The following is a 23,292-nucleotide window of genomic DNA, read 5'->3' on the forward strand; positions in this document are numbered from 1 at the left end:
TCACATTCAATAGTGAAATCTTTTGAATTGATCAATATTGATCAAGTTGAATCAGAGTTGCTGATATTGGTCCAGTATGCTGGACTACAGTATATAGTCATATATCAGCAGGCTGTTTTCTAGGCTCCAGTGACTGCTTATGTCAGCATATACTGACAGCCCTGACAACCAAACCTTCAAGTAACTCTGAGGCTGTATATCCCTGTTGTTCCTGTCTTCAGTTTTAGAGTTTGTTTTGACACTGCATCCCATTCCACATGCAAATGAATACATTTAACACTGAAGTTAGTTAGTTCTCGACCGTCATATCCACAGCTCATAAATCAGATTTGGTCTGCTCAATCTTCTTGGTGCTGAATCCCACAGGCTTCAGTTTGTTTGCAGTGATGAATTTATATTGCAAACAGATTAATTCCCACTTAATTACATTTTCTCCCTGTAAGAGAGACAGCTGATTGCTTATTGAATCTGTGTGTGTGAGAGGAAGAGAGATGTGGAGGTTTGGTGGGTGGTGCCTTCTTTGAAAAGAAATGGGAATATAGATGAGTATAGATGTATAGGAGTAAAGGGACGTCACACTCAACAAGCTGACTAAATCTGCTCTGTCATGAGGGAGGCTGTGCTGCTGCTGCTGCTGCAGAATGGTTTTCCTTTCCTTTTCACTCACTCTGTCTTGCATGGGGACTGCATAAACTGCTGACTCAGAACCCCCAGCCCCTAGACATACACCCCTACATACATAAGTACACCCACCCACATGTATACACTGCACAGCCTGTAATCTAACCAATACTGCTACACAGCAGTGGTGCCAGAAACTCACAGTATGGCTTGTAAAAACCTCCTACTGGTCATCTGACAGAGTTGTGTTCTCTGTCAGATGAACAGTAGGACCAGCCACAAACCAAACATAAGCCCACTACCTGGCCCTTAACCATTAATTAAGAATTGAATACATGCATCCACAAGGAACTTGAATTTTTTGGTTTGCTGTGGACAAAAGCATCATGATGCCATTGTTTTGAAAGTGAATGAAAGAAAAATGCAACATATTTTATGACTACTTTCCTGTTTAAACAAAGCTGCTTGCATGATACATGGTGAAGAGGTATTGTTTCTATTTGTGGCTGTGTAAGATTAATAACTATAATATGATAATGGTGAAACAAAGTAAACTGTGTTAAAGTGCTGTTCATTGTTAGGGAAATTCTTCTTGTTGAGGTAGAGAGTTGCTTATTCTCTGAAGAATTTTAGACTCCCACATCATACACCTCAGTTACATGTAACTCTGTAAATTTGTTGAACTAAAGCTGAAGTTAGCAACATTCCATAGTAATATTATGTCTTTATAAAAATAAGCCAACAGCACAATATATCTTGGTACATAAAATGTTAGGTTATAAGCCAGTTTTATATAAGCAGAATTATCTGCTGCCATACCACCATACTACAGAGCAGCGTCTTTCCTCAGACTGCTCAATTCATCATCAGCACTCCGCCAAAAAAATAGTTCTTATCTTCGGAATTAGACCCGCTACCTTCTCTCTACATCACCACCTGAACACGCAGCAGTAATCGCCAGACATGGCAGCCAACAGGATCGCCTTTTATGAAGTTGTCTGTCCTGATTGGACAAAATGGGATATCAGAAAATGTCTTTTCTCTTTTACTGCTTTTCCCAGCAGAACGTTGCAGCTTTATAGTCCAGTTAAAAGTTCCTTGCATTACGTTTGAGAAGTTAATCACACGTTAGTCATGCATGCATAACTGTTTTACCATCAAGCTGAATTAGTTGAGTCAACTTGCTGCAACCCATTATACATTTATATTTAGGGCATTTAGCAGACTTACAGTAATTCATACATTCATACACTGATGGCAGTGGCTACCATGATGTGCCGACCAGCACATCAGGAACAGTTTGGGGTTCAGTATCTTGCCCAAGGATACTTCGACATGCCAGGTGAATCGAATGAGCGACCTTCCGATTACAAGACGCTGGCTCTACCCCTGAGCCACAGCTGCCCTCGGCTTTTACAATCTACTGCATTTGTTCTCCTAAATTATTTGCATGATGACCATCTGAATTTAAAACACAGAGTTAGAGTATGGAAAGATAGTATTCAGATATATTATTGAAAAAGTCAGCAGTGACACTAAACACTGAACCATTATCATTCCTTTACCTTAAACTGTACCACATGCAGGATGTGAACCCTGGTCTTCTTTATTGTAGGCGTATGCTGTGTACACCGACTATTAACTCCGATCACCTTTCTACAACTCCAAGAACATAACACCTCCAGAACATAGAAGACAAAATCATTCAGAAGCATATGAATATAGTTAGAAGGTAGAGTTCCATGGTGTTTATGTTTCATAGCATAGTACAGGCTGCAGTATAAATTTTAAATGTTTCACAGTAAGATCTCCATTACAGCAGCACCCACAATCTTTATTGACATATAACAATACTTAATATACTGAAATACTGAATGTGAAATTAATTTTGATTAGACTTACATTGCTGCAGGTGCTCTCACTGAGTCAGTATTCAAAAAGTAGCTTGTAGACTTCCTTGGAGGACATAAATTAAATGAGATTAAATATTCGTGGCAGATCTCAACTTAAATTTTAACTTATTCATGTTGTATCAAGTCGTAATCTACCATGAGAATATCAAACTAATGAAAACGGGTCTTAAATACTGAATGGGTCAGGCTTAGGTTTGGTTTGCCCAAAACTCAACAAACCCAAAGCTTAGTGCACCAAAAAAGCCTCAAACCTGAACAGAAACCTGATGTGAGCAGGTTTTATTGAAGAAATGAGCATATCCACAGAGCATGTTTATATTGTTGCCTATAGAGGAAAAGATTTGATCTCTGGCTTCCCCATTATTGAGTTCTGTAGTTGACCTTCTCAGCTAATTTGTTCTTCTCAGGGCTTGCTTGGCCTTCTGTTACTTTTCCATATTGCTTCTTTCATTATGGGAGGCAGTGACACATGTGTGTAGGGCTCAGTTAGCCCTGATAAGATTTCAAATGTCAGTGGAGTCTACCATGCTCAGAGTTGGCCTCTATTTTACTGTTCATATATTTACTTTTACCTATTCATAGTGTTTCTTGTACGTTTACAGTTACTGCTCAGCATGAACTCTGTCCATAAACATGTCTACACACGAATTATCCATGTGGAGAATAAACTTAATGTAACTCCAGAATTCCAAAAATAAGCTCTGATGATCCAAGAAGTGCAAATACTTGGCTATTGTCCATATCATTTAACCCTAACCCTTACTGTACACCAGGCTATATTTTTGGTGTATTTACGGTGTATCCAGCAGTCTTGATTTAAATTACAAGGTTTAATTGCAGCTGAGAAGAGTTATAAAGTTTGATATTAAATCAAGGCTGGGCAATATATTGATATTATATCATTATCGTGATATGAGACTATATATGGTCTTAGATTTTGGACAAAGTTACATGGTGATATGCCATAAGTGTTGTCTTCTCCTGGTTTGAATGGCTGCATTACAGTACAGTGATATCATTTTCTGAACTTACCAGACTGCTTGAACTTGTTCTAATACTTACTTTTACCCTCTTAGTCATTATATCCACATTACTGATGATTTAAAAAAAAAATTACATTGTGTTAATATTTTGTGCAAGACCCAATATATATTATATTTTTTCGCCCAGTCTTAGCATTAATGGAGTGCTTTGAAGAGATAATCTCCCAAGAGGAGAGGATAGTATCAAGATATGTGGTATATCGTGTATGATACAGTCTTGTAATTTTGATATTATCTTAGGGCCATATTGCTCAGCCCTACAATATTTTTTTAGATTTAAAAACCTTGAGTTCGAGTGCCATATTTCACACAGTTCATCTTGCAATGCTTGGAAATGTAAGGTTTTAGACTTCAGCATCTTTGTAGACTGGATAACATCTTAGTTCATGGCCTGTGTTTGAATTTCTGTAGAGAAATGAATGCAAATCAATGAGGTACTGGCTCTAAGGACACTGAAAACAATGTAAAATGGTAAAAATACAAGCAAAAGAAAGAGCATTAGCTGGAACAGTATTGAAAGCTGAGCTCAGATCAAGAGAATCTAAAGTACTTGTAGAGACATGCCAGAGTCTGAGCCAAAAGCAGATTATTTGGGACTTTAGGAAGAGATATTTCTGCACTGTACATGACCATAAAAAACTCTGAAGAAGGAAATCTCTTAACAGAACCATTGCTGCACATACATTGAAGGTATGATGCTGCAAAATGTGTAGTTATAAAATAATCCTGGCTGATCATGTTTCTATGTTCGACTTAGCAGTGTTGTAAATATTTTAGCATAGACACATCACGAAGAAAATATATACAGTATCGAATATCTACATACCTTAAAGTTAAAATCTGTTTATATTTTCTTTTGAACAATATTGTCATTGTCATTCCAATATGTAAACATTTTTTGACTCGTATCCGTCTTATCAGTAGCAAAGTAGCTATAAAATAATTTCACCCGCAAAAGTAGGTTCTTCTTTGAAATTAACTAGAGGGGAAAGAAGAAATAATGATACAGTGTATTTTTATCACACTGCATATGGTGCGACTACATGTTCCATGTAAAACCCTGATTTCAGGAAGGTGGGATGCCATATAATAAAGAATAAAAATAGAAGGCAATGATTTGCAAACCTTTCCCAACCTATATACCTATATTTCACTGAATACAGTACGAAGACAAAATAGTTAATGTTCAAAAGAATGTTCCAAAAAAGTTGGGACTGGGCCATGTTTACCTCTGTGTTGCATCATCTTTTCTTTAAACAACACCCAGTAAGAGTTTGGGAAATGAGGACACTAATTGTTTTTAGAGTTTCCCATTCTTGCTTGATATATGACTTCAGTGGCTCAACAGTCCAGGGTCTCTGTTGTTGTATTTTGTGCTTATTAATGCATCACATATTTTCAAAGGTAGAAAGGTCTGGACTGCAGGCAGGCCCTAGAACCCATACTCTTCTTCTACAAAGCCACGCTGTTGTAACACATGCAGAACATGACTTTGTATTGTCTTGTTGGAAAAAGCCGGGATGTCTTAAAAAGATGACTGGATGGCAGCATATGTTGCTATAAAACCTCTATGTACCTGTCAGAATTAATGGTGCCTTGGATAACTTGGGTAGCTTGCTCTTCACAGCACATTTTTCTCAATAGCATCATTCCATCACTGATGAGCTCTGGGCCAGAGAATGACTGAGCCTTTTCATGGTTGCCCCTTTCATCCCCTCCCCTCACATGAAGTTTGTGACAGTGAAAACATGAAGACTGACCAAACTGTTGCTTGGAGGAAATGAAAAGGAGGATGACGCTTTTTATGATTATTAAACCTTAATTTGAAGGCATAGTGTGCAGGAACTGTCGGTTGCTGTTTATTAAAAAGAAAATGTAAATTGATAAAACAAACTTAAAATATCAAATATATAAATATGTATAAATAAAGTAAAATTCAAAATATGAAAGCTGAAATGGAAATGCTATAACTGAAAGCATTTGTAACTCAGAATTGTTCAGTTTAAATAGAAATGTATTAATTAAATCAAGGGGAAATAATCAGTAGATCTTAGCAATGCATATTTTTCAGGCTACAGATGTCAGAATAATAAGTAAAATATATTAAAAAAAGAAATCTATGAATGTAACTCAGGAATGAGTGGAGTTGTTATTACATCCACAAGTTACACTGCACTGACAAAGGAATATTTTGCCGGTCTTCTGCACATTTTATAACCACGAATTCATATCGTAAACTCTACGATATGAATTGACCAGACATGATCCAGCCAGATAGGAGATTTTGACCCAGTCTTGTTTGTAATCAGGTTTGTAGAAGTACAATCTGATCATGGCAGATTCTGTGTCATGCATCTATTTTTCTATCAAAAGGTTGTATGTGCAATGAATGTGCTATGTCATACACACCCAGATTGGTGGAAGAAAACTTCTACTGGTATGTGAGGTTAGGTAGAGAGAGCCACTGACAGTAGCAGGGACACTGTTGCGTTTGAAGTGATGTCCACAGTATGTGGTTGTCATGTTGTATAACTCTTGTACAACTGAAAGGTGAGGCCCTGCGTGTCAGATCCTTTTCCTTAACAGCGTTTACTCAGCTTGAGTCTATTCTATAAAAAGAAGTGAAAAGTACATTCTGATATCACATCACTATACTGGCAAAATGGAGGGTCCTGTCCTGTCCATTTTGGGTAAAAGTTGAAGGAGTCAGGATCTCAAAATGGAAAACCACAGAATTGTGATTTTGAGAAGACGGTTGAATAAATGAAGTTGAGGGAATGTTGTACTCTTAACAAGAATAAGCAACAAAAATAGTATGCACAGGTGAAAACATTTAAATTCTAATGGAAACGAAGCACTAATTTTACAGTAACTACTGCATTATATTCATAAATATGTGCAGTATTGTCTGACCGTCAGAAAGGTGTGTATTCAGTGCTATCGTAGAAATACAATTTAAGACAGTTTTTTTTTTTTAAAAAAAGGTTCAAATTCTCATATTAATATCCGATAAACAAATTGCTTATCTTGCTACCAACAAATCTCTCATCAATGTCCTTGTTCTTTGAAACAGCTACGGTTTTTATCCAGCAAAAATAACTATCATCCCCAGCTGTACTGTAAATAGACCTTTTGGGTGTTGTCTGATTTAATGTGTGCTCTGTAAGCTGATGTCTTCACACAATGCAAAAGACTCATTCTGGAGAGTCCAGTGGCCCAGTGGTTAGAAGGGTAAACATATAACCATAACGTCATTGGCCTCTCAAGGCTTTTAAGCTGAAGAAATTCAGTTCCCAGAAGGAGAACTAACATTCTCTCTCTCCGGATACAGTCAGACCTGTCATTGACCTTCTGCAACTCTTTCTCTGTTTCCACTCCTCAGGTGGTGATGGCCATTGTGGAATCAGGGAAGAATATGTCAGCAGAGCAGAAAAAGACTGAACGCTGCCCTCTCCTCTATGAATGGCACAAGAAGCAGTACATTGGTGCTGCCCATGGCATGGCTGGCATTTATTACATGCTCATGCAGGTAAGAAATCAGAAGAGGCTGAAGGGTTCCACTGGTTGGTTTTTGGTGTTGTCATGTGGCCTATGATTAATTTGCGGTTTTGTTCTTGGTCAAATCTTCAGTTTGTGGTTTAGGCAGATCTTCAAATATTTGACAGATGCACACATTTATAAAGACTTCTAGTGTCATTCTTGTGGTTATGAGAAGATTACACCCACCCTACCCTACATTATTACACAAAGCCCAACTTGTTTAACATGATGCTGTGTTTATGGTGGAGATGTGACGAGATAAAAAAAATTCCAAATTCCCTGTAGTAATGATGCAGTGAAGACAGCCTTTGTCAAAGACATTAATCCTTTTAGTTCTGTAGCTTCTGCAAATGTTTTCATGCTAGTGTGGTTAATCAATCTCTGATTGCTGATGGAAATAATATGGTAGATGTGTTTTTTTGTCTTTGCTGAGGCTTTAATCTTAAGTACAGAAAGATGCAGATTTGAATTGTTGGACTTTGTTAGTGTGTAAACCAGCCACTTCACCTCAGCCAACATGCCTGTTCTGTGCTTGCCACCATATGTGTTCCAAATGTAGTTATCTCATTAATTTGGGTATTTACATCAAAATTGAAGAAAGGGTTTAGGAATTGCAAACATTTTTATACATGTTGCCTGTTTCACTTGCATTGAGAGCTCCTTTGACCGTGTGTTGTGGATTCGCAGCAACAGCTTCCAAATGAAAATGCCACACCTGAAATCAACTCCAGACCTTTTACCTGCTTACTTGATGATGAAATAACTAGGAAATAGCCCACACCTGCTCATGAAACAGCTTTTGACTTTAGGTCTCTTGAAATGAGGGTACTATGTATGAACATTTTTGCAATTCCTTAACCCTTCCTCCAGTTTTGATGTAAATACCCTCAAATTAAAGCTGAAAGTCTGCACTTCAATTTCATCTGGATTATTTCATTTCAAATCCATTGTGGTAGCGTACAGGGCCAAAATTATGAAAATGGTGTCACTGTCCAAATATTTCCGGACCTAACTGTATATCATGGCAGTCTTGAGTTCCATGATTTCTACAGCTCTCATTGTTCGGTGACGAATGAGTGGAACACAAACTACTGTGTCACAAAAACATTCATGAAGTTTGGTTCAATAATGAATTTGTTATAGGTCTTCTGAAAATGTGACCAAATCTGCTGGCTCAAAAATATACATACAGTAACTTGAAAGATCAAGTGGTGATTAAAGTTATAATTGTGTGAATCAAATGTTCTTTGTTGCATCTTAACTTCTTCTGAGTGATTCTGATTGATAACAGCTGATGACTTTTCTGGGTCCATTTTAATAGGGCTTGGTTGATACAGCCATTAGACTCAGCCACAAACACTACAATGGGAAAGTCTAAGGAGCTCAGCATTGATCTGAATTATTGATTTGAACAAGTCAGGAAAGTCACTTGGAGCCAGATAAAGGTCCCAAGATCAACTATACAAACAACTGTTTGTAAGTATAAAGTGCATTGCACAGTTGTGTCACTGCCACGATCAGAAAGAAAAAACAACTATCACCTGCTGCTGAGAGAAAACTAGTCAGGATGGTCAAGAGTCAACCAAAAACCACCAAAAAGCAAGTCTGTGTTTTGTATCAACATGAGCTGAGAGGCTGCCGTACAAGAAAGAAGCTCTTGATCCAGACGCGGCACCTTAAAGCTTGACTTAAGTTTGCTGCTGATCACATGGACAAAGAACAAGCCTTCTGGTCCACGCCAAAGGGAGTTACTCTCTCTCACAGAAAACACTGCTCCTGCACTGCCTGAAATGCCTGGTTTGGAGTTGAGCCTTTACTTCCGTAACTTGTGCGTCTATATGTAACAGGGGTTATATAAATATATATTTTTAATTCAACACTGTGGGAGGCCTTTAAGGTTGTGATAAGAGGTTTTGTCATATCCTATGAAACTGCACAAAAAAAACAGAGGAGACAGAGATTATCAGTTATAGATCCACAGCTTACCCTCCTTGAAAAACAGTATAGAGAGGCTCCATCCTCACCTTTATTGAAGGAAATCGTTAAGTTAAAGCATGAATATAACTGTATTCTCTCTCAACAAATTAATACTTTGTTGTTGAAAGTGAGGCACAAACATTTTGAATTGGGAGATAAACCTGGCCCTCTTCTTTCACGCCAGCTACGAGGAGCACAAGCTAGCAGGGCTATTCACGAAATTAAAAGTCAGACAAGCTCTATTGTTACAGACCCTGTTGAAATTAATAAGTGCTTCAGGGACTTTTATGAAAATTTATATAAATCCCAAACCTCCGCAACAGAAGGGGATACTCTTCAATTCTTGCGCTCCCTTTCGCTTCCTAAAATAGACTGTGATGCACAAAATGAACTCAATGCGGAAATTACTTTACAGGAGGTTATCACGGCTATAAAGGATTTTCCGAGTGGAAAGTCACCTGGTCCTGATGGCCTGGGCATTGACTTTTATAAAGCATTTATTGATGATGTGGCCCCTCTATTATTGAGAATGTTTAAAGAATCGATAAGGAATAAAAAACTACCAGACTCATTATATACGTCAAACATCTCTTTAATAATGAAAAAAGATAAAGATCAGACTGATCCATCATCTTATCGGCCTATTGCTCTTCTCGGGAGTGACCTCAAAGTCTTTTCCAAAATCCTAGCTAATAGATTGAATAAACATGTTGCAACTATTATACACCCAGACCAGGTGGGGTTTATTCCCAGGAGATTTTCTTTTTTTAATGTCCGTAGATTACTGAATATTGTATATAGCAAACAAAACAAGTCAAAATCTGCAATACTTACACTTGACGCGCACAAGGCATTTGATCAGGTAGATTGGAAATATATGCTTTTAACAATCAGAGAATTTGGCCTGGGTGAAAGTTTTAGCTCATGGGTAGAGATGCTTTATGCGTATCCAACTGCATCAATCCTTACCAACTCAGACAGATCTCACCCTTTCAACCTGCACCGTGGTGTTAGACAGGGTTGCCCCCTAAGCCCTCTGTTGTTTGCTTTGTGTATTGAGCCCCTTGCAATAAGTATTAGATGTAATCCAAAAATTATCCCTATACATCTGGGTAAATTAGATCATTATATAGCGTTGTACGCTGATGACGTGATCCTGTTCTTGTCGCAGCCTGAAAAATCTTTTCCAGCTTTATTGGATCAAATTAAAACCTTTGGTAAGCTATCAGGATATACTGTAAACTGGCAGAAATGTGAATTTATGCCTCTGAGTGAGGACTTAAATCCCAACTTTCTCAGAAATCTACCCGTAAAGGGGACCACCCATGTTAAATATCTTGGCACTACAATCCCCAAACAATTTGATCAGCTCTATACACTGAACTACAAGGCTCTGATTGATAAACTTAAAACTGATATTGAACTTTGGCGAACACTGCCCATGTCAATGATCGGCAGAATTAATGCTATAAAAATGGTGACCTTACCTAGATTCCTATACATATTTCAGAATGTACCCATCTTTCTGTCTAAAAAAATTTTTAAAACATTGGACTCAATCACTATGCCTTTCGTTTGGGGATACAAACCACATCGAATAAGTAAGAAGCACCTCTGTAAGCCAAAGGAACTGGGTGGACTGACGCTCCCTTTATTTCAACATTATTATTGGGCAGCTAATGCACGAGCACTTGTGTATTGGCAGCAAGCTTATCCGACAGAACTTAATGCTACTACACCATCATGGCTTGCCATAGAACAGGACCTCACTGGTACCTCCCTCCCAGCACTACTCAATACAGCAAAGAGAAGGCCTGGACCATTTAAAGGGATTGGGGTTATAGTAGAACATTCATTAAAGGTGTGGTACCAGATTAAAAAAACATTTAATTTAACTAACACTTCTATTTTTGCCCCCATTTGTCACAATCATGCATTTCGCCCCTCTCAGTCAGATTCTGTTTTCTCTTCCTGGAGAGGGAAAGGTCTGGTTACTCTGAAAGATTTGTATATTGACAATGTTTTTGCCTCATTTGACCAACTTAAAAGAAAATTTGATTTACAAGCATCTCACTTTTTCAGATACTTGCAAATCAGGAACTATACTAGAGCAAACATCTCAAACTTTGAAACCTATAACTCGCCAGATGAAATCTACTCTCTTATAACAAAGAAACCTGAGACCAAAAAGCTGGTGTCCATGTTTGTAAATGTGTTTGCAGTTCAAACTGCTCCAAGTACGCAATATCTGAGAGAGTCCTGGGAGAAGGATATAGGTACCACCATTTCAGAAGATGCATGGCGTAAATGTCTTCATAGCATACATACATGTTCAGTTAATTCAAGACATCAGCTAATACAGTATAAGGTTATACATAGACTCCATTATTCACATGTTAAACTGCATTCATTCTATGCATCCACTTCACCATTATGTGTAAAATGTAAACAGACTGATGGTACACTGGCACACATGTTCTGGTTTTGTAACAAACTTGGTAGATTTTGGCATGATGTTTTCCATTTCTACTCTGAGGTTTACGGATATGATCTCACGCCAGACCCAGAGACAGGTATCTTTGGCTGGTCTCACCAGCTTGATACTCTTAGTCGCTGGAAAGCCTTATCAATACAGTATGGAATGGTTGTTGCAAAGAAAATTATTCTTAAAGTCTGGAACAAAGAAACATCCCCATGTTTTGAAGCCTGGCTCACTGAGTTCTCAAATATTTTATATATGGAAAAAATTCGATTTGAGTTATTAGGAAAATCAGACAGATTCCATCAAATATGGCAACCATTTCTTGATCACATCACACAGCTGAGAGGACCCTCATGACACCTTGATTTCTTGATTATGTTTGAGTATTTATTTGTCCATAATTTACACAAATGTATATAATTGTATACAGTCATGGATGGCCATAGAAACTGTAATACAGTAGAGTACAACTTTCACCCTTTTTTTTTTTTTTTTTTTTTTCTTTCTTTCTTTCTTCTTTTTTTTTCCTTTTATCTGTCTTTTTTCTTTCTTTTTCTCCCTAACCTACTTTGGGGGAGGGGGGTGGGAAAGAAGGGGTAATTGTTTGGGTTGTTATGTACCTGGATGTTTTGAAAATGAATAAATAAAGTACTTAAAAAAAATATATATATTTTTATATATTTGTTATAGAATATATACACTCCAGTCAGTCAGCAGACATACAGTTGCTACAGCTGTAGCGGTGTTATTTTGGATCACACTACCTTGCTCGGCATGACCCGTCCTACTCTGCCTCTGATTGGCTACATCCTGCCCGTTAAGTAATGCACATGTGCAACTCTCACCAAAGATTGAACAGGGGCAAGATGTCTCACTCTGTAGCTAAAACAGAGCGTACAAGACACAGTGTGAAAAGGGATGCTGCAGCAATGTACCATATGAGAAAAATTATGTTTTTTGAAAAATAAAGTATGTAAACCTATTCTACTAGGACCCCCAAATAAAAGTATGAACCTGAAAATTAGCATAATATGACCTCTTTAAAAGACTTAGGGCCCTATTTAGACGGTCTGGAGCGCATAGTTTGAAGTGCAAGGCGCTAAAGGATTAAGGGCATGTCCAAGTCCATTTTGCTAGTTAAACGGTGGATAATCTAGGTGCAAAGTGCGGTGAATGGCACAAAGGGCTTGTATTTGGCCTATTAGTTATGGGTGTGTTTTGGGCGGAACATGGATCAAACCAATCGTGTCATCTCCCATTCCCTTTAGGAGCCAGGTGTGCCAGGGCCTGGCATGTTAAACAGCAGCACTTGCTTCAGTGACATGTATGTGGTCCTCGGTTGCTGGACCTTCTGCCTCGCTGTTTCACAATCTTCCTTCCCATCAACAACTCTGTTCGACTGCATATGAAAAAATACAATGATACTTAACTGAGCTGCTGCGCGCCCATCTGTGTGTGCGCAATTCTCAGTCCATGGATCAGGCGGCACGGGATCAATAACGGGTGGAATGAGAGGGTGAAATGCGTCCTAAATGAGGAAAATATTAATGACATTATCTGCATCCATCCTCCAGCAGCAGATACGATCTGTACATTAATATGGACATTGTGCACAAGGAATCGCCAATAAACTTAATTGATTATTTAAAACTCCTGACTCGCCGACAAGATCGGTTAATATCTCATGTTAATGTTCTGTCTTCTCCACATCGAAAGGTCACACACAGTCCAGATTCATACAGTAAAATAGTTTGGAGTGAAGCAGCTGTCCTGATTAATCCTGAGATCCTGTCTAAAATGTTCGGGGAGAGTTTCCTCTCCAGCTTTTAGTTTTGTTGATTAAATGTGCCACCATATTTATTACAGTACATTACTGCGTTCATGGAAATGTTTATAATAACTGAAAGAAGCCTTTCAAATCATAAAATCAGAGTGTATGCATGGTGTGAACCGGCCTGTGTAGGCACATCTTACTGTCTGAATAATGCATTGTGCTTTTGACTTTAGACCAACTTTTTGTTGGTTTTGCTGTCGCTTTCTGCTGCCTCAAGATAGCAAACCGCCATCAGTGTGCTTGACCACACCTCACTTTATGACTAACATGCCCAGGGGCGCACAGGTGGGCTCAAGTACATTTGCTATTTACGCGCCACCTTGCGCCAGGCGTAAGATAGAGCCCTCAATGACCGTTAGAAAACTCTTGTACCGTCATGTCAGTACAGTTGAAAACTGTTGTGCTGTTTTCAGAAGCAATAAAACTGACCCTCCTTAGTTAGTTGAGTAACTGGAGAATCAGCACTTGTGGGTTTAACTAGTCTCAAAATGGCCAGGAAAAAAGAACTTTCCTCTGAAACTCATCAGTCTATTCTTGTTCTCCCTTCAAAGAACAGCACAATGTGGCTCTAACTAGAATAGAATAGAAAGAGAAGTGGGAGACCCTGGTGTACAACTGAGCTAGAGGACAAGTACGTAAGAGTCTCTTGTCTGAGAAATGGAGACCTCATAGGTCCTCAACTGGAAGTTTCATTAAATGGTAGCATGTCTGCAAAAGAGCACTAGTTTTGTCCCTGCTCTTTTTTATATTGTTTTTCTTCTTGGCTAATTAGCCACCAACCAGGGCTGATAGTTGTTTTGGTTGACACTCAGCAGTGCTGCTTTGTTTCTGTCTTACTGCTCAAAAAGATTAAGGGTACACTTAAAGTCACATTATAGCACCAAGTCAGTTAAACTTCAGGGATATCAATCTGTCCATTTAGGAAGCACAAGTGATTGTGAATCAGTTTCACCTGCTTTGGTGCAAAGAAAGTGACAACAGGTGCAATGGAGAAGCTCAAGCAAGACAACCCCCCAAAAGGGAATGGTTTTGCATGTGGTGGCCACAGACAATTGCTCTCTCCTTATCCTTCCTGACTGATTCTTTCTAGTTTTGTGTTCTGCTAGTGTCCTTGTCACTACTGGTAGCATGAGGTGGTACCTGCAGCCCAATCAGGTTGCACAGGTAGTCCAGCTCCTCCAGGATGCCACATCCATACATGCGGTCGCAAGAAGGTTTGTGTGTCTCCCAGCACAATCTCAAGAGCATGGAGGAGACCAGCCGTTACACAAAGAGAGCTGGACAGGACCGTAGAAGGGCTTCAACCCAGCAGCAGGACCGGTATCTGCTCCTTTGTGCGAGGAGGAACAGGAGGAGCCCTGCCAGAGCCCTACAAAATGACCTCCAGCAGGCTACTGGTGTGCATGTTTCTGAACAAACTGTCAGAAACAGACTCCATGAGGGTGGCATGAGGGCCCGACGTCCTCTAGTGTAACCTGTGCTCACAGCCCAGCAACGTGTAGTTCAATTGGCATTTGTCAGAGAACACCAGAATTGGCAGGTCTGCCATTGGCGCCCTGTTTTCTTTGCAGATGAAAGCAAGTTCACACTGAGCACATGTGACAGACAGCATGGTGAACGTTATGCTGCCTGTAACATAATCCAGCATGACCAGTTGGTGGTGGGTCAGTGATGGTCTGGGGAGGCATATCCTTGGAGGGTCACACAGACCTCCATGTCATTGCCAACGGTACCCTGACTGCTGTTATGTAACGGGATGAAGTGCCGAGAGTGGGTGTCAGACCTTACGCTGGTTCAGTGGGCCCTGGGTTCCTCCTAGTGCAGGACAATGTCAGGCCTCATGTGGCCAGAGAGTGTAGGTAGTTCCTGGATGACAAAGGCATTGATGCCATTGACTGGCCCTGTTGCTCCCCTGACCTAAATCCAATTGAACACCTATGGGATGTTATGTATGCATCCAACGGCAAGTACGGCCACAGACTGTCCAGGAGCTCACTGATACCCTGATCCAGGTCTGGGAGGAGATCCCCAGGACACCATCCGCCGACTCTTCAGGAGGGTCCCCAGACGTTGTCGGGAGTGCTTACAGGCACCCGGGGGCCATACACACTACTGAATCACATTATGAGGTGCCGTGATAAAATTCATGCAAGTTGGATCAGCCTGTGATGTTAATTTTTTACTTTGATTTTACATGTGATTTTGAATCCAGCCCTCAATAGTTTGATGAATTTGGTTTCCGTTGACCACTGTTACGTCATTTTTGTTCTCAACAAAGTATACAATGTACATCAGTAAAGATTTTCAACTTGAATAACTGTTCATCAAGATCTGATGTGTGATTGAAGTGTTTCCTTAATTTTTTTGAGAAGTGCCCCACAGGGGTGTGTACTCTCTCCACTCCTGTACTCACTGTATACAAATGACTGTATTTCACACTGTCAGTCTGTTAGCATGTTCAGATTTGTTGACTATACTACAGTAGTGGGTTTGATTTCCAGAAATGATGAAACTGCATTTATGAGTGAGATTTAATCTCTGGTGGACTTGTGCAACACAAACAAACTGTAACTGAATGTTTCTAAAACCAAGGAGTTAGTAGTGGGCTTCAGCAGGAGCCATGTGGACCACCTACCCTTGATCATCAACAACACAGAGGTACAACATGTGGACAGCTACAAATTTCTGGCAGTGACAATCTCTTCTACTTTGAAATGAGGGGATAACAGCAAGATTATTTTGAGGAAAACTCATCAGAGAATTTTCTTTTAAAGAGAATTGAAAAAATGTGGTGTTTCCAGCAATTTTTTGGTGCTGTTTTATCGAGCAGCAGCAGAGAGAATCCTTACCTTTGTAATTACTGGTTTGGAAATAGGTCAGCAGAGGATGAGAGACGATAAGGTGGTGGGCCCTGCATCAAAAATCACTGGTTGTGACCTTCCGCCTGTAGCAGAAATCTACAGTGCTTAGACTACAAAAAAAAGGGCCTTAAGTTTTTAAAGGACTCCTTCCACCCAGCTAACAGCCTTTTCAATTTTCTCCCCTCTCACAAAAGACTAAAAGTATTCTGACAAGAACAACCACATTTCAGAAAAGCACATATCCTGAAGCTGTCCGCCTTCTTAACAGTCTTAAGTCAACCCTGCAGGCAATTTAGTAAATTTTAATTATTGGGCAAGTGGCAAATGTTTTTGCTTTACTATGCACTTAATGCACTTGATGCACTTTATCTAGTGGGTTGTTGGTGGGGCTAACCCTAACCCATCCCTGAAATGGGTGCTAGTGTGCGTGTTTCTGTCCATACCATTTTATTGTATTTATATATTTATTTTATTAATCAGATTTTTTTTTCTTATCTGTTCACACTCTTTTAATGTATTTAATGTATTTTATTTTACAAGTGAGTGGTTCACTTTTCTGTGTTTGGGTGAGCTCGCCAAGATAAATTCCATTCAATTATGTTGATATGGCAATAAAGTATTGAATCTTAAGTACAATTGTGAGTTGACGTGTGCTTGAACCAGGGACGTTGCGATGTCCACTGGACTTGACTGGGTTGTGTTCCAGGCCTGGCTTGCTATGGTGGGTCAGGTGAACTTGTGTTTTTTTTACTCATGGCTCACATAAGGCTTTTATCCCTGCTTCGCTATCTATACCATCAGGTATATTTACCCAGAGCAGCAAAATGTAAAATTCACTTGTTATTGTAAAGGTATATCTGAAGCCATAACATCTTCCCACAGACAGATACACCTTTAAGTTTGGCGGCTTGGGTTGCCTGTTTGAGTCATTCAGCAATAACATTGCTGCATTATGGGTTTTAATCATACAGATTCATCATTCAATCATTATTATTTGTTAAACTCTGTTACCCAAATTCTAACTCTTCTGTCTCCTGGTCTGACTTCAGCCCCATGTATATATACAAAATGTGTCATGTTGCCAAAGCAGACCAGTATTAACTGACACACAGTCAACCAGTAGAAATGACACTGAACTATTTCTGTGTCTCTCCAGCCAGGAGCAAAGGTCCACTCAGACATTCTTTCAGAGTTGGTCCGTCCTGGCATCGACTACATCCGCCACAAGAAGTTTCGTTCGGGGAACTTCCCATCATCGCTGAGTAACGAGAGTGACCGGCTGGTTCACTGGTGCCATGGAGCCCCCGGTGTCATCCATATGCTTATCATGGCTCATAAGGTGAGTCTGTTTTATGTTGTGGTGTATTTTTCGTAACAACAGTTCAATAACATATGTGTCCTTCTGAACTCACCAGACCAAAGCTTTATGAAACCGCCCTGTCTATCTGAAACACAAGAACAACACTGACACCTTGTGGCATGGCTCAGCACTGCATGTACATTATATTGTGTTAAATACACAGTATGTTGCCATTTTCAAGAGAAGAGTTTTAAAAGTGGTTGATTTATTTGATTAAATACACACTTCATCCTCTCACTGTTGAACTAAAGAGAAGATAATGACAAAGAGGGATATGAATACTTCCCTCCTGACTAAACACCAGCTGGCTTTCATTCCAATACCTAGCTGTTTATACACACATACACACACACACACTGCAGTAATGCATTGTGGTCAAATTTCTTCTTTTCTTGGCCCATTAGGGAGCTACTTGGCAGCTAATGTGCTGCTTTTCTGGCATTGGCATTTTTCTCACTAATGCAGCGACTCTTTGGCACCACACAGAGAACAAAGCACAATGGGAGACATGATTGCTTATCCCTGTCTCACTACTAACAGAACACACAACAGATCTTCATTTGTTTTCATAGGAGGAGCATTTCAATGGCTGCATTACTGTTGTAATTTCTAGTCTCCACCAAACAATGATCTACAGCGCATGATGGGTTTGTTTCAGAAATCTTGAGCATGTTCATGAAATCATTGTTTCAATAAACAATAATAATTGAAATCTGTTTTCATAGAGAGCAGTTATAAACTGTTTGAGCTGTAATTGGTTCCTGCACAAGCAATGCTGACAGCATCACTAGTTACAGGAAGATGTCAAAGGCTGCATGTTGCTATGCAACGCAGAGCTTGTCATTATATCAACTACTTGATTAATTAGCTCACCTTAAATGCCCCCTGAAATGGTGACGTATTCCATTTGAAACAGGTCATTGTGGGGTTATTCTTTATTTTTCTCATCTTGTTACTGAGGTTCTGGTATTTACCAATCATTATGATTCCATCCAAGATACATACAAAAACATATTTTTAATCTTAACGCCCCGAACAAAAGACATCATCAACACATAGCAGGTATGACACAACTACATACTCGCAAAAGAAAGCACACACAAAGTTATTAAGGTCAGAATTAGAGGATACTTCCATGAAAAATATAGTAGTATTCCAGTGTTAATTGTGCAGAGCACAAGAGTCATTTTTATGTGTAAACCAAAGAGCTCTGGTTTGCCTTTATTTAGTTAGGAGGATGACATCCTCTCTGATCATCCACTGTTTAAACCAGGGGTCTTCAACGTTTTTCAGGCCAAGGACCCCCAAACTGATGGAGAGATGGAGCAGGGACCCTTGACTATATATAATATATATAGTAGGGCCTACTATGTATATTGTATAAAATTGTGTTTTATATTAAACTGGGCCTAGTGCCATGTATAAATGTACCTTGTTATTGTGCATTCAATACTAAGCTGTTCAAATAATACACAGGTTCATATACTCATGTTTTTTTTAAACGTGCAAGGTACAGTGAGTAGGGTCGCTGTGCCACTGCCATTTATAAACATACCTTGTCAACCAATGCCAATATCAACATTGTCTGTCAATTGCATGATAATCATGCATACATGCTACTCAAATCGACATTTTTATTTTAAACATAAATGTGGAAATGAAAATGAGTGATGGCCTATTAGTGCCACTGCCATGCATAAACATACCCGTTATCTTAGATACAATACTGAGCTATTAAAATAATGGACAGATTCATGTTTTTTTTTTTTTTATTAATTCAATGCCATCTGTTTCCTTGAAGGTAAATCTTAAGATAATTATCTGTTTATTTTTGGGTCTTCTCTGGTTTGCACTTACCCTTATCAGCAGCTACGTCAGCAGCAGGTGCTGCTTCGCTACTTGCATTTTCATCGGTGGTTTCTGAGGTGGAGGGTATCTCTCTTGTGCTTGTGGAGTTTTTTGGTCGAGTTACAAAACGATCTATTTTCGCTCATTAAAATGCCATACACTTGGCATAATAATATACTGGCCTCAGTAGTTGGCTGCTGTGGATAGGAGCTGCGGCATTTTAACGCTAGTCTTGTGCTGTGAGTGAACCGGTGCCCAGCTTGAGAGAGCTCCTGTGTGTCGCTGAATGTGTGCATTTCTGACTGAAAGATAACATCTTCTGCCTCCATTCATCCAGTCGCTACAATTTGTTGGCTTCACGTTTATGCGTATTTAAAGACATTTAAATTTTTGGAAAAAAAAACTGGGGGAAAAAAAATATTAAACAAATATAAAAAATTGTTGAATCAACCAAAAAAATTCACGACCCCCCTGCAGTACCTCTACGGACCCCCTAGGGGTTGCGGACCCCCTGTTAAAGACTTCTGGTTTAAACAATTTCAAAAGGTGTAATTTGTAGCATATGGCCAATTAATTTGAAGGTATCTCCAAAAACATATAGTGACAAGAGTAACTGACAACTGCTGCTATTTAACTGCTACCCTTGGCTGTATTTAGCTATCGTTAGCTCATAGCTCATGGCTCAGTTAGCCGTGGAGCCAGTGGCCCTAGAGTTTGTCTGGATTGGGACCTCAGATCACAGGTGGACTCACCACAGGCAGCAGTGCCCAGCTCGACTGGATTTGGCTGCCTGACGTGAGAGTGTGAGGGCTTTACACCAAACTTGGAATGAACACAGCCTACATGACCATTTGAGGTTAGTATGACAAGAGGGAATACAATACAGAGGTGATTTACAGCAACTATGGCTAGGGCTGAACGTTTTGAGAAAATAATCTAATTGCGATTGCGATTGCGATTTTTTTTTTAAAGTCACGCTTCAGTTCAATATTCACTGTGAAATAGATTTAAAACATGTTATGGAGCATTACCACATTAATGAAAAGACAAGAACTTAAAGATGTGAATTGCTGTTATTATTTTTTTCAAACACAATTATCTCAAAAGTTGGGACTGAAGTTATATAAATAAAGTAATAATAATACAAATAACAAAGAACACCTTTCTTTGTTACTAATCGTCCAAGGTTGCTTCTGGATCAGGGGACACCATTTTTCCACACCACAAATCTTAAGTCTTACTTGGGTTTCATGTGTTGTTGTTGGTAGGCATATACACAGTCACCCTGGGCCACGTCTGATTGGTGAGCATGATTGTTACACGAGGAACACAGCACTTCTGATTGGCGAGCATAACTGCCACAGTAGGAAGACGACATGAATTTGTAAAACCATTGACCCGCGTGTTTAAACATGGGTCAGACACGCATCCTGCAGCAAAATGAATCGCAGCCTCTGCAATTTGCTAATCGTGTTGTTCCAAATCGTAATTTCGATTCAAAATTGATTTATCATTCAGCCATAGCTATGACCAAGACTATGATTTGGGGACAACAAAACGAGGCTGGCAGGGATGGGAGAGGCATTGAGTGGTAGAGAGCTGACAGAGAAACGCTAACAGCAGCGGATGAAAATCCTGTGTAGAAACGGTAAAAATATTTTCACATCTCATTAGGCGAATTGAGGATGTATTTCGTGTTGAGTAGGTTTGGGCCAATAGACAATGCCATCGTCCATCGGTGATGGCTGACAGTCACTGACCTCTGAGCCCTGTACCATCATAACAACATGATTTAAAAGGCCCCCTACCAGAGCTCTAAAACGTAGTGTGTCCCCTGAATTGCTGTGAGGCAAGAGTTGTGGGAGAGAAAATGAAAGGAAGTTTGTTGCTGCTCTCTGTGTTCTGTTTATTATTTTCTTATTGAACCAGCTCTGTTAGGTGAACCTGAGTGTCTCTGTTACGTTGGTGGCAGCGGTGTTTCTCCTCTGCGGACCACTGTTAGTGAATGGTCTTGGACTGTGGGATATAATTTGTTGCCCATCTTGTTACTTTTGTTTGCATGACACAGCAGCTTCCGTGAGCACAGGCTTCTGCTTTTCAAAGCACTGCTCCCAGTTTGAAGCCACTGAAGACCTCACACTGCTGTGGGAGTATAGCTTTTGTAACCACATGTAATCAGAAGAACTGCACTGTGTCTCAGTTTGTCTCAGCAGTTTTATATTTGACTGACGGGTCATCTGTCAGCTCGGGATTCGATTTATTACCCACTAATGAGGTCTGGGCATGTGGGAACATCTTGTCATTTATGTGGGCTCAACTCTTAGCTGTTTTATCAGTTCCTGGAGAAAAGATGTCAGGAAGATGTTTTTGTATATTGTATGACTTAAATGATACAAGGTTTATGACTCACACTTGTTTTTAAGTTGAAGCTGATTTTTTATAGCTGATATTTTGTGCTGATATTCCGTTTCTTTGAAATTTTGATTTCTTTACACAGTCCTTTGCATTTTTATTGAACACTGTGAGATCCTTTGAGCTGCACTAGTTGGGTAGTAGGGGCCTTTTTGTCCATAGTTGGAGTCTGGTTTCTTCCTGTGATGTTATTAGGGGCTGGACATGGCTGAGAAAGCTTCTCCTGGACTTCAGCCGTTGGGCCGGGGGTACACGTCCGTAGAGGAGGTGGCGTTCATCACTGGTGGCCTTGGTCATCTCTACTCAGCTGGCAACTCCCCATCTCACATCAGCAGGGCTAATGCCAGCGAGGAGGTGCAGGTTGTTTATGTTGGTGGGCTTCAAGCAGCCAGTGATTGAGCGGCAGGTGTTATTCAACGCTGGGTCTAGTTTCTTGGCATGGGATGATCTCTCCCAGACAGGACATGCATACTCCGCAGAGAAGTAGCACAGGGCCAGAGCAGTAGATCTTAATGTGTGTGCTGTGGCTCCCCATTTGGAGTTGGTCAGCTTCCGGAGGATGTTATTTCGGGAGCTAACTTTCAGTTTGGTGTTTTTGACATGTTCCTTATAGGAGAGAGTGCGATCCAGTGTTACTGATCAATGAGAACTCGCGATAGATACACACCGGTATTTACATCCAGTTGTGAGCGACCGAACGACACATAAACACAAGAGGGATCTGCCTGCACTAGTGATTTGGAACTTTGAAACTCACAGCACGATATAAATACCGGTGTGTATCTATCGCGAGTTCTCGTTGAGTTTGTCTGGCGCGGCTTCCGTAGTGCAAGCGACTGTGAGGGAGACTCGCGTGCACGCGGGAGTGTGCCTCCAGGCAAATATAGTATAGTGACTGTTTAGGCTAGAAAAATGTACTAAATGATGTCGTTTCGAGTAAACTCTGGATGTCGCCACTTCAGGACACTTGGATTGCAGCGGACGAGCAGTATGAAGGAATATTACAAAGTTTTTGTGTAGTTTTATGGACCCTTTCATTTCGGACACCATTGACGCTCGTTATATGGATTTTTGCTGCAGGACGGTACCCCCGCGGGTCTCCAGCTGCACTTTGAGGAATAAGAAACTATACCAGACTTCTCATCAGCATGAGGGTGAGTCGATAATGACTGAATTTCGTTCTAGAGTGAACTATTCCTTTGAGGGCTTTGATGCTGGTATTGAGCTATTCAAGGGAGAACAGCTCAGTCAGTCCGGTGTTTTGGGAGTGCTGAAGTCGGTCTACTTTTGGTCTTTTGGTGCTGTTTGGTGGTGGATTTCCCGTTGAGCAGCAACTGATGTGCAACTTGGTTGGCCGTGGTGGTGTACTGTTGCTGTGTTGGTGTTGATGGGTCATTGCTG

The 23,292-nt window shown here is 40.0% G+C and overlaps 1 protein-coding gene across 1 annotated transcript in view; it reads left to right on the forward strand.

Annotated features, from left to right (window-relative positions):
• Nucleotides 1-23,292, forward strand: part of lancl2 (LanC lantibiotic synthetase component C-like 2 (bacterial)) — a 44,910-nt gene that overhangs the window by 15,104 nt on the left and 6,514 nt on the right. Inside the window, exons 5-6 of the mRNA XM_073488766.1 lie at nt 6,960-7,106; nt 17,428-17,610. Of these exons, the coding sequence (XP_073344867.1) occupies nt 6,960-7,106; nt 17,428-17,610 (330 nt within the window). The remainder of the gene's footprint in view (nt 1-6,959; nt 7,107-17,427; nt 17,611-23,292) is intronic.

The sequence above is a fragment of the Pagrus major genome, chromosome 19 (genome assembly GCF_040436345.1).
Source record: "Pagrus major chromosome 19, Pma_NU_1.0".
Taxonomy (NCBI): Eukaryota; Metazoa; Chordata; class Actinopteri; order Spariformes; family Sparidae; genus Pagrus; species Pagrus major.